At 39.4% G+C, this 12,085-nt stretch overlaps 1 protein-coding gene across 2 annotated transcripts in view; it reads right to left on the reverse strand.

The window, feature by feature from the left end:
* Window positions 1-459: 459 nt before the first annotated feature.
* The window catches only part of NUP210 (nucleoporin 210), a 158,452-nt gene continuing 146,826 nt past the window's right edge, over window positions 460-12,085 (reverse strand). For both annotated transcript variants that reach the window (XM_061618161.1, XM_061618162.1), the window contains exons 35-40: window positions 10,574-10,720; window positions 9,797-10,044; window positions 8,567-8,783; window positions 7,795-7,890; window positions 7,604-7,684; window positions 460-3,893 (exon numbers count right to left, since the gene is read on the reverse strand). In XM_061618161.1, the coding sequence (XP_061474145.1) occupies window positions 3,793-3,893; window positions 7,604-7,684; window positions 7,795-7,890; window positions 8,567-8,783; window positions 9,797-10,044; window positions 10,574-10,720 (890 nt within the window). In that variant the 3' untranslated portion in view covers window positions 460-3,792. The remainder of the gene's footprint in view (window positions 3,894-7,603; window positions 7,685-7,794; window positions 7,891-8,566; window positions 8,784-9,796; window positions 10,045-10,573; window positions 10,721-12,085) is intronic.

Genomic DNA, 12,085 nt, shown 5'->3' on the forward strand with positions numbered 1-12,085 from the left:
ACAACAGCCTAAGAAAAATATTATGTGTTAAGATATAAGTTAAAATCCTTTTTGATTTTACCCTCACACAGTTCCTATTAAAAAAGAGAAAGAAAACAGCAATAGCCCAGAAAATCTGTAATCAGCTGTTACTAACCCATATAGCTTTCTTTCTAGCTCTTTTATAGATTTGGGGGTGCCTCAGTTTCTCATAGAAAACTACAAATACATGTTTATATGTAAAATGTAACACACTACAATGTTTAAGCACAGCAGGTGCCGAAGATTTAAAGCTAGAGACAGAATAGTTGGAATAATTAGGGTAAACCTCATTAGAGAAAGCCCTTTATATCTTCTCTCCCTTTTCTGTTCTCATATCACTCTATTTTAGAATCCCAGAAAAAAAGAAGAGAGTTCACAGAGAAAAATAAAATACAATTTATTAAGAGTAACATGAGGGATTACAGGAACTAGACTCGGATATCACTAACTACCTTACTTGAAAGATATTCCTAAAATAGTAGGGAGCCTCTCCACCCCAATGAACCCAGTAGTTGCCTTTGAATTAAAAGGAAATGCTGTGCCCAGATGTAAAGAATACTCCTTAGACAGATGGGTGAATAAACCAAAAAAGGACATGAGAATTGTACAAAGACAGGTAATGTGAAGACCCTGCTATTTTTCCAGACCCTTTTGTTTCATGTTCTCCCTTCTCTTATTGCCAGTTTATACATCCCCCTCATTGTAATATATGACAAGAATGTTTAAAGTTAAATGTTTATATTTCATCATTTTCAAACAATACATACTTGTTAAAAGCCCATCTTTATTTCTCAAGCACCAGGCAAATAAATGATAAAAAACCAAGTAAAAACTTTGTATTTCAATATACAAACATAACTTTGTCACAGGATCTTTGTATAACTTTCAAATTTTCTATGAAATATCTTCATTAACATTTTTTAGAATCACAATAAAGATTGTTCACAGTCACAGTCGGGGCCGGTTCTAAAGGGCGGCCAGGTTGGGCACTGGCCCGACGGCCCCTGGAGCTACAGGGGGCCCCTCAGCCACCCCTCCGCTCCCCTTCTGTGCTCCGCAGCCCCCCACATCCTCCCACTTACCTGTCTGCTGTCTTTTACCGTTGCCCTTAACAAAGATGGCAGCCACGGTTTCCCTAAGGTACTGAAGCCCCTGCTGCCATTTTAGTTGATGGCAGAAATACACGCGCATAGCACGCATGTGTGCCATCAACAAAGATGGCGGTGGCTTCATCCCCTTAGGGAAACTGCAGCCGCCATCTTGGTTAATGGCAATAGTAAAAGACAGGAGACAAGTAGGTGGGGGTTCACAAATGTGAACGCACACGCCCACACACACCGGGGCCCAGGGCAAGCTGATGCCCAAGGGCCCCGGCATTCCTGGAGCCAGCCCTGGTCACAGTGTTAGAATTAGATTCATAAAATTTCCTATTCTAAACTTCCCCCATTAATTATTAACAATTATTTAACATTTTGGCTGAAAAGAAAATGTTTATGATGATACAAATTCAATACCAGGTAGTGGGTGTTATCCAACTTCACACCAGAGAATTCCCCCCCCCCTTGTACCCCCCAACGCCACCAATCTGATCTTTGGAGCACACTTTTAGAGCAATTGGGAGTTGGGAGGAGAAAGGGAAAGGAGCTCTTGTTGCATAAGCAGAAATCTGTTGTGCAAGTGGGCTGACACTATTGCGATGTCAGTCAGTATTTTATACTACAAATGAGGAAATGTGTTTATCCTAAGATTAAACATCACATTAATTTTTTGTCAAGCTCTGCAAAAACTTAACCTTTCTAATTTATTGGCAGATTAGCCACACTGCATTTGCACAGTGACCTACTATCTGGCCCAATAAATACTGAACAGCCATGCATTTGTGAAGATTTGAGCTGGTAAATTGGAATTTCAAAACAATTTCTCCAGATTTAACTTCAAGTTCCTTACTGTTATGGCACTGAAGAGCCACAGTTATGGTTGTTGCAGCCATTGCATAGAATCATGCAGGTCCCAGCAGCCATTATGGGAAAAAAGGAAGAAATTCCACAAGAAATTATGTTTGTAATTCAGAAGAAACCCGGTGGCTTTTAAAATGTAAATTCAGTCCAACTTTATACTATATATATAGTATTAAGTTATTAGAATAGTGCAGAGTACATACCTAGGTAAAGTATTAATTGTATCAACTGCGTATATCATGGAGGTGTGTATTCTTAAAAGAAATTTTGTTCTGCCTAAAGTGAATAACTTCATATTAACTTCAACAGAATGAGGGTATGTATATATTTGTGCACATACGAGGTTCACAGCATTAAAGGCAGCACAATAAAAATAAAAAAGTTACTGTTATAGGAGTCACTTTGTGGTTATTGAACTGCTGTGTGCCATCCCTACTCACATTTCAATGGCATTCACACTTGTGCAGCACTTCAAGTGTAAGGATCCTAATCCAGATTACAGTAACAGATTAACAGATATACATGCTGACTCACTGGCCACATTTGAGTCTTGGCCAATAAACCACAGTGAGCCTTGGGCTTGTGTGCTCCCCACTCCCATATACCCCTAAGAAATTTGGAAGCTTTCGTTTAGTTTAGATTCATTACAGCTTGTCACATTTGCCAAACCTGACAAACTGGAGTTAGCTTTGGTTTACGGAAACAAGCCAATTTAAAACCATGGATTATTAATCTGGCTAGTTTAAAAAAAATAGTTAACATTAACCACAATTTAGGATTTGGATGACTCCTCTTGTGGCTGTGCTGGAGTGGGGATGGGGGAGTACATGATCTTAAGGATTGCTGCAATCTGTTCTTGTCATGCTCAACTGTGGTTCAGTGTGATGTCTGAATGCGGCCAATTTCTGTTGAGGTACAGTATTATACAGTTGCAAAGAACTAATAAAGATTTTTTTATATAACTTTTTTTTTAAAAAAAGAACTGGTTAAAATAAACTTTTTTTTAAAAAAAATGTCTGCATAGTCATCTAATAGTTATAATAAAAAGTTTCATTTACAAGTAAATCACAGAGGGTCTTTGTACTTGCAGCAGAACTGGTGAAGTGCATGCTGACTATTAATAGATGAAGGAAGACCCTACTACAATTATTACACAAAAAAGGCACAACTATTCATAGTTATTCCTGCATAACTACTTTCTAAACTGGCAAATTCAAATGATTTGTAAGGCTAAATAGTGCGAAAATGTATTAGTGCAGTACATTCATTCCTGAGTCTCAAAATAAATTAGTAAAATCAGCAACCAAACTAAAACTTTATATTCCTTCATATTCTGGCTTATTTTACTATATTTCTATTGTTTAATTGCATTAAGCCTCATTATGAAACTATAAAAATACAATTTCCACAGGATGTAAACGAACAAATGCAATGCATCTCCTGGCAATTAGGAGGTACAGCTGGAATTAACTGAAGTATGCAACTCCCCCCCCCAAACACACACCCCAAAAAACCAAAGGAAAGCTAGCTCAACACAGATACTGGACATTACCCAGCGATTCCCCCTCTTCCCCATAATACTGATGATGACAGGTTGCAGAGGAACAGATTCTACTACACTGAAATAATATACACACAGAACATTAAAATGTATACAGTAGTTATTTTGCCTTCTTTAGACAAAGATTTTCAGTAAGCTGAGCAAACCTCTAAGCTTTGACAAACTCCTATCAGGTAATGAATCACTTAGTAGTAAAAGCACTAGTACTTTAAAATCCAAACAAGAGTCCTTGTGAAGAAAAAAAAGCTCTGTCTAATGTGAAGCATAACCAGGACTCCATAGTCTGGTGGGAGAGCCATTACCACTGCTTGAAGATGTGGGACTGAAAGAAGTTGCAGACGGAACAGGAAATCCTACATTTATAAACAAAGAGTAGAATTATTATTTACATACATATGAATTTTGCCAGATTGTGTGTTCCGCTCTTTCTGACATCATGCAGATTTGGTTTAGACTAGTGCTGGGCTGAAAATTTTTCCTGTGTTATTTTTGAAGCTTCTCCATCACTTGCTGCAAAAAGAAACTATCCAAAAATTATCAAAGGGAAGAGAAAATGACTGTCTTATGGGTGCAAGGTTGTTTTCTGTGTGTGCTTAACTTTACTTTTGAGGTATCTGAGGGTGGCTCCGAGTGTCTTTTCTTTCATTCGACAATCATCTCGCCAGTGGTCTGTACTCTGCAGCCTTTCCAGGTGCCTGCACATCAGTGAAAGACTAGGGGAAGACATCATAAAGTAGCTCCTCACATGGGCCTTATTCAGATCAGGAAATGCAGACAGTCAGAGAGGCTCCAGAGTGCTGGACCCCTCCCCCCATGCACATCCACATGCCAGCCATGGCCACCTTACAACAATAAGGTACAGTCAAATCCTCACAACCACACAAAATTCTAGAGTCCTGAGAATGAATGGAAAAATGGGAACCTCCTTCACCAAGGAAGAAAACTTTCAAGAAACTGGAGAACGGAACTCAGCATAGTACTAGTTCAGATTTGGTCAAGTGAAAATGTGAATCTGAAGCACTGTTCCTACAATCCATTAGCAAATACCTAGCTCTACAACTGAAGCCAAAACTACCTGCGACATTATTTATGCAATGAGTAAGAGTCCTGCCTGCTTTTACTTTGAAGAAAAAGCAGCTGTGGGGCCCCAATGCTGAACATGATTAGGGCACTGTGCCTTTTTTTCTGGTGAGAAATACTCCCTAACTGGCTGTCGTTGTATTTTGCCCCCCAAAGTGTTGTTTACTGCAAACAGCACCAAAAGGTCAAATAGAAGGCAGGAGTGTTTTTCAGCAGAAAACTGGTGCAAGATCATGGATCTAGGTCAAGAGCCCCACAGCTGGTTAGCTTAAGGCTGTATGTTTAAAAACCTAATAGTTGCCCTAAGCAATTGGAAAAGAGCAGACATTGGGGAATGCTGGCAGGATTCAAACCCACACAGATGACAAGCTGGGAGCAGTAGCAGTCCATGCTGTATTGGTGGTGGTGGGAGGTTAGAAGCATGAAGGCTTCACAAGGGAGGGACATTTCAGCCTCAAGCACCTTAAAAGAGAGGGGCATATTAATTGTCTGTTAGGACTCACCCGCCCACCAGGAGGAGAACACTTTACAGAATTCAGTGGATTCTGTTTGTACCACCAGCTAAGGCCTATTTCACACAGAGGGAGTTTCACATAACTAAATACTCTCCCACAAAAAACAGCAATACACCTACATTGGTTTTTTTTTTAAGTGTTTTTAAATTTGTATATTTGTTTTTAATGTTTTTAATTGTTGTAAACCTCCAAGAGACCTTTGGTTGCGAGGCGGCATACAATGTAATAAATAATAATAATAATACATGCAGAAAACTAGCATGTCAGGTAAAGGGTAGTTTAGAGCCCTTTTCCAGGTTTCCATGGTGAGATAGGATTTTTCTATGAAAGAACACATGAGTAATCTGAAGAAGTACAGGCCACCCACAGTTTATCAGCTCACTGAGAACTAGGCTTAAGATGATCATAGGAAGAAAAGCAGCTGGGGACCCACAAATGGTGGGTGAGAGAAGGACTCAACCACACTTCTCAGTGTTTTTCTGCTTCCAACTGTCGCTAAGCTGCTTTTCACTACACAAATAACCAACAGCAGTTGATTCTGTGTTGTGTCTAGTCTGATCCTGAGATGAAAGTCTAAGGATTTGCTGAAAATGCAAACTTTTAAATCCAATTTCTAGATGATGTCTTCTGTGAATGAGAACCAACAGTCTTCCAGAATACAGCAACTCCAAAAAGCAAGAAACCCTTTAGAATTCTCTAATGTTGATGAGGAAAAACCCTGTTTGCCTTCAAATGGAGTGACAGAGAGGGAGGAAGGGAATCATGGTCCTTTCCTCCCTTGGTGGTCTTTTTGTCCACCTCAGGTTAAATCTCCAGCATCTACAGGTAGGACTGGGAATGTCCGTCATCTGAAACACACACTCTCTCTCTCTCAAATGTATTAGTTGCTTTTCTTCATAAAAAATGAATCCAAAGTGATGTTCTAAAAAAGATTAAAACCATTATAAAACTAACACAACTAAAAAGTTAAAAAACACAATACATGGATAAGACAGCGGAACAACCCACTCCCTAAAAGAAGTGACAACGTCAAAAGCCCTCCAAAAACCCTCCAAAAATTAATAGCCAAATGCCTGGGAGAAGAGGAATGTTTCTGCCCGGCACCTAAAGATAGCGGCGTCAGGAGTGCCCCTCTGGGGAGAGCATAAGTGGGGGCCCACCACTGAGAAGGCTGGTATTAATGTTGCCACCCTCGTACCTCCCTCGGAGGGGGCACACAAAGAAGGCCCTCAGATGCTGACTGCAGGGTCTGGGGGGTATCCTTGAGGTATTGGGTTCCTGAGTCATTTAAGGCTTTATAGGTCAAAGCCAGCACTTTGAATTGAGCCCGGAACCTAACTGGTAGCCAGTGCAGTTGTGCCAAACTTGGTCTTGCCCCAGTGAGCAATCTGGCTGCTGAATTCTACACCAGCTGCAGTTTCCAAACTGTCCTCAAAGGCAGCCCCACATATAACACATTGCAGTAATCTAGTCTAGAGGTTACCAGAGCATAAACACCAGCATTGGCTAGAGAGTCAGTCCCAGTCACCAAGGATAATATTGAGCTAGATGGACCAATGGCCTGATTCAGTATAAGACATCTTCCTATGTTCCCATGTCCCAGTTCTCAGATTGTACGTAGCAGGGAAAGTATGGAGTTCTGCTCACCCCTACAGGACATGGACAATTATGGACAAAAAGACCAAGAACAAAATGGCATGAGCAAGTGTGGCTACTTCATATCCTATTTGTTAGTGTGATAGATAAACACTACTCTTCTGGATTGCATCTTGGCAACCTGAGCCGGATGACGAGGTTCCATTAACGTATGCACTTTATATGGAAAAATTGTGAATGGATTGAAATATCACAATTATGTAGTGATTCAATAACTATACAATAAGGAGGTGGTGGAAGCACTATGCAGAATATAATCTGGTAAACATGTTCTACTTCCTTGTTTTTTATTCTGCAGAAGCTACATATATGATCATAAATCTGTTTCTATACCCTCCAGATCCTGTTGTTCTACAACTCCCATCATCCCTGACCATTGGCCATGCTGGCTGGGGGCTGATGGGAGTTGGAGTCCGAAAACATCTGGGGGCCACACCCACCAGCCCACCGCTACGATACACTATATATAAAAAGGGGAGAGGATCAACACACCTCTTTGGGGCTTCTCATGCACTTATTGACTTTCTATGAAAGTTATGCGTTCATTAGAAGGAGAAAGGGTTTGGTTTAGCATTACAGCTCTCGTTGTTGTCTCCTGTCCTAAGCAAAGTAGTGACCCCATTGGCTCAGAGAAGTCACAATTAAATATGAAAACTGTGCATGCTGATAGAGCTAAATCCTGCAAAGTACAGTTGTGCTGCTTGGCTCAGGGCAATCTCCTGTGAGTGGAACATCCTCTCTAGATGTTTATTCAGTACAATAGTTTAAGAAAAAAAGTTCATTCCATTTTTAAGTGGTTAAGATCTGCTTACGCTGTCTGTGCTGAGGACTTGTCTTTGGGACAAAAGCTGGGTGAGTGTGCTGTTCTTTTGGTGAGAAAACAGCATAGTGCACTGAAAGACATGGCAGAACAAATGGACATAAGTTAGTTTAAAATCAGAACTAAGGATGTTGAATTTGTTTGGGCAGAGGGGAATTCTTCAGAACCACTTGACTCTCTTACCTATGATCGTAACAGCCATCCCTGCAAGCAGTGCAAAAAGTGTGAAGAACATGGCTTGATAGGAATCAAGGAAGTGTTGAAACAAGCTTGGTTCATCTGAGGATCAGATTAAAAAGAAGAGATATGGGTATCCATGTCATAAATCATGACCTACCCTAATCTGATTTGAATGCAATTGGCAGATTTCCCTACAATTTGATATATATATGAACATTTGTGCTATCTATCTTAACAGCATGGCTGCACTTGGTAACAAATATAAATATGAATGGCTTTTAAAGCCCCAAAACAGTAATTGCTCCTGAAAATATTATATTGCAATCCCTAAGTAAAACATAGTTTTGAAGTATTATCAATTACAAAGATGGTCCTATGCGTCCTGTGAGATCATTGGTGCCTCAGCAGCAAAATTTCCCATGTATGCACCCAGGTCTATTCAAGTGCTTAGAAATGATGCCACTCTCTGGGTCCATTGGTGAACTTTGTGGCACAGGGACTTGCCATAGAAAGGAAAGGTTCAGGGTCCTTTGGTCTCAAACTTGCACTGATTTCCTGAACTTTTTCAAATTAGGAGAAAACTTAATGCAATAAAATCTATGTGCTAACAATACTACGCTAGCATATCTTTTTTTAAAAATCTACATATAGCTTCGGAGGTTAAAATTTATGCCAACCCAGTACTAAAATTATTGAAATGAACAAGAACACTTTTAATATCAACAAAAAGGGACTTGCTCCAATGTAAGGCACAGATATAGAAAGAGGAACTTACGTCTCACTGATAAATGTCTGTCAGATACATAAATCATTGTCACTGGGATAGTGATAGACTGGTCAGTCTCTGTGCTGGATATAGTTAGTGTAGTGGACAGAGACCCTTTGCTTGCGAGTCTTGGATCAGATAAGCTGACAGTATATGTTACATAGCTGGTTGAGCCATAGGATCTGTCCTTTTCAAAGGCCACCACCATAGGTGAGCCAGATTTCACCTATAATATAAAAATGTATTATTTACCAATAGTACACAGTGATAGAGAAAAACTGTACTGAAAGATCTCACTCCCTCTCTGGTTTTTCTTTGAGTCACATGAGTCCTGTAGGACACTCAAATGAATAATCAAGACAGATGTTTGATCATTTTGATGTTATTTTCTCGCTTCCTGTTTTTCTGCCATTCCCTGTTCATAACAACCTACCATAATAAGCTGGGCAGACAGCCTGTTTTCTAAGGCACTTCAATTATGCATTGTTTATATCTCTTTCTAATGGTGCCTTCATTTATTGCAGTCTAACATCTGTAGTAGATTACTATGTAGAACATTATTCTCTCTCTCTCTGCTGATATTCCCAACACTTTGTTATCATAAATCATCTTTAGTTTTTATTTGTACAAGTCTCTTGTCAGTTCTACCTTTCTGTATTAATCTACGGTTCAAATAAGGTAGCTGAAATGCTGATGGTAATTTTTGCTAGCTAAATACCAGTATGAGTGTTTGTTTCCTTTCATGACTGCTTAAATTTTACTTGACACCCATGGGTATATTCACATAAAGATGAACCTTAATTAATTTGACTTTTAATTTTATTAGCTTGCTAATATGACTAATTGAAGCAGAATTTGCATGGGGTAGCCTAAATAACATCCGTCTATATACAGGAAAATAAAACAGTAACTTTGTGAAATATATATACAGAATAGTGTAGTACACAGATGAAGACCTGAGCCCAGCTAAGTTAATGACTCATCTGACCTCCTTTCAGTGGTCTCTTTGGTGAATCTCAAGGTACCTGCAATTTTGTTTTCACTTTCGGATACAAAGATTGGCAATATGACAGATACTGTCTTTATACTTCAAATTTCTGTTATCAGCCGAAATCCAATTTGCTTTGAATTTTTCATTGCAGCTCAAATGTTCACATGTATTGGACTGGTGTGCATAGTATCCATGTATGCTGATGGCAACTCTGCTTAAATTAATTGAGAATACTGGTCATGACTTACCACAAGGTTTGCAAGAATTTCAGTGGCTCCAAAAATCTTTACATCAGAACTTATGAATGGATTACTTAAAATAATTTCGGTCTGATTAACATAAAATCCTGGATTAAATGGCACTTCAGCACTGATCCACTCTGAGAAGTGGCTCCCTTGGACTGAAGCTATCACAACAACAGCAGTTTTGCTCATGCTCAGTTGCTTGAACTGCTTGTCAGTAAGTCTGTGCACTGTGATTGAACAAGTGTAATGCCCTAAAAAACAAAAACAATTTGAATGTAAATAGACTGTACTGAGTGTTGAGCTTTTTGCACCCCAGTCCTGAGCATATTTAGTCAATTAATGTCAATAGGATAGCCTTAGCATAAAAATACAACCATCAATATTATATTTAGAGTTGCCAAATGCCATGAGACAGTGCTCTGTGCTTTTAAATTTAAACTGACTTGAGGGAGGAACTTTTCAGGTCAAACTTTTTGTACTATTTTGAGCACTGAGACTTGACAGTGTTTGCCAATATTGAAAATCAACTTGCTGCCACCTGCTGCGTTATCTTCATTCAACACAGCAGTACCAGCCAAGCATCATTCAATTTGTCTGACACATTTGTTTCTTTATATCCCCAGGTTGCTCATTATTACTTTATTACTTACGTACTGGATTATTATTTTTGCTCCCTCAACTCATTACTCAGTATTCTGTCAACAGGATAAATACAATATCATATCAGAGCATGGGTGATGGCTGGAGAGTTGTTGGTGTGATTTGGTGCTTCTGTCTTACCTGAATCTACATCAAACCCAGATTCTGCTGTAAAAAATTCGGAGGGTGGGAAATCAAATACATCACTGTTGAAATGAAGTTGGCAACTGATACTAGATTGGGGCCTCATTTCTTCAATTACTTCAATTTGTGCAGGTGAACATTCTCCTAAGAAAAATTTTGTAAAGCAATTGAGATACAAGAAAAAAAATCCATGAATTAGCTACAGTGGTGCAAAATGTAAGGTTAACTGTAATCTTCTTTATACTGTAAAGCACATAAAACAAGCGACATTGATTAGAGCAGGAAGCCTTATACAGCTGCCGTTCCTCACCTATGACATGAAAGCATTTAACACAGAAATCTTTACAACAATAATTATTGAGAGAGAATGAAGTATAAAGTGTTGTCAGGTGATAGGTCATATTGAGCTGCAGGTAACTTCATTTCATTTAAACTTTGTATCAAGGCCTCTTAACCTAGCAAGTCTGGCATACTATGGAAGCCTTACTAATGAGTTTTCCAGAGGTTAGCAAGAAGATAAATTGTGCCACTTATTATTGGTTTGAAATGGAGCATTAGTTCTCTTGCATTTATATTCAATATATGAGAAATTGCTGAGTGCTCTGCATTGCATTCTTAAAATATATTTGCTTATTAATAATTAAATATGAGTCTGACTGTTCCCAATTCTCTCAGAGACTTACTAGGATAATTGGTTCAGGTAGGTTTTGTTGGTGGGCTCTTGCTGTGTCCATAGCAATCATTTAGGTGAAGTCTTAGTAAGGAGAGACAAGGGTGATGCCAATTTCAGTGATCATGGGTATTGGTATAGCCATGGGGAGGTACTCATATGGTGAGCTGCCACAGAAGATGAAGGCAAGGGTATCTACACCTTGTTCCTTACTCAAACTCCTCCCATGGACACTCTCATCTGCTGTGCCCACTGGCCTGTGTGTGCTGTTTTTCAATGACAGATTGGTAGGGTGCCGATTTGGTGTGCATTACCAAGACCTGGGTGGGTGAGCTGGAAGGAGTTGACCTGACCCAGCTTTGCCCATCTGGATACTCGGTGCAACACCAGCACAGGCTGCAGGGATGGGGGGAGGGGTTGCTGTGGTCTACAGAACTTCCATCTCTGTCACCAGGAAACCACTCTGTCTTGCAGCTGGCTGTGAGGGCCTGCACCTGATGTTGGGCCAATAATAATAATAATAAAATAATAATAATAATAATAATAATAACAATAATAATAACAATAAATTTAATTTATATGTCGCCTATCTGGCCAATGACCACTCTAGGCGACGTACACGAAGAATTAAAATACAATACAATAAAATACAATAATAAAAATAAAACAATACAGCAGCAATAATAATAATGCAGGGTATAAGGCATTTGATCATAACAGTTAACCCTCCCCGGAAGTCCCAAAGGCCTGTTGAAAGAGCCAGGTCTTTAAGGCTTTACGAAATGTATTTAGGAAACAGTAAACTAGGGTGGCTGCTGGTGTACCGTCCATCCTGCTGT

Source organism: Rhineura floridana, chromosome 3 (genome assembly GCF_030035675.1).
Source record: "Rhineura floridana isolate rRhiFlo1 chromosome 3, rRhiFlo1.hap2, whole genome shotgun sequence".
NCBI classification, from domain to species: Eukaryota; Metazoa; Chordata; class Lepidosauria; order Squamata; family Rhineuridae; genus Rhineura; species Rhineura floridana.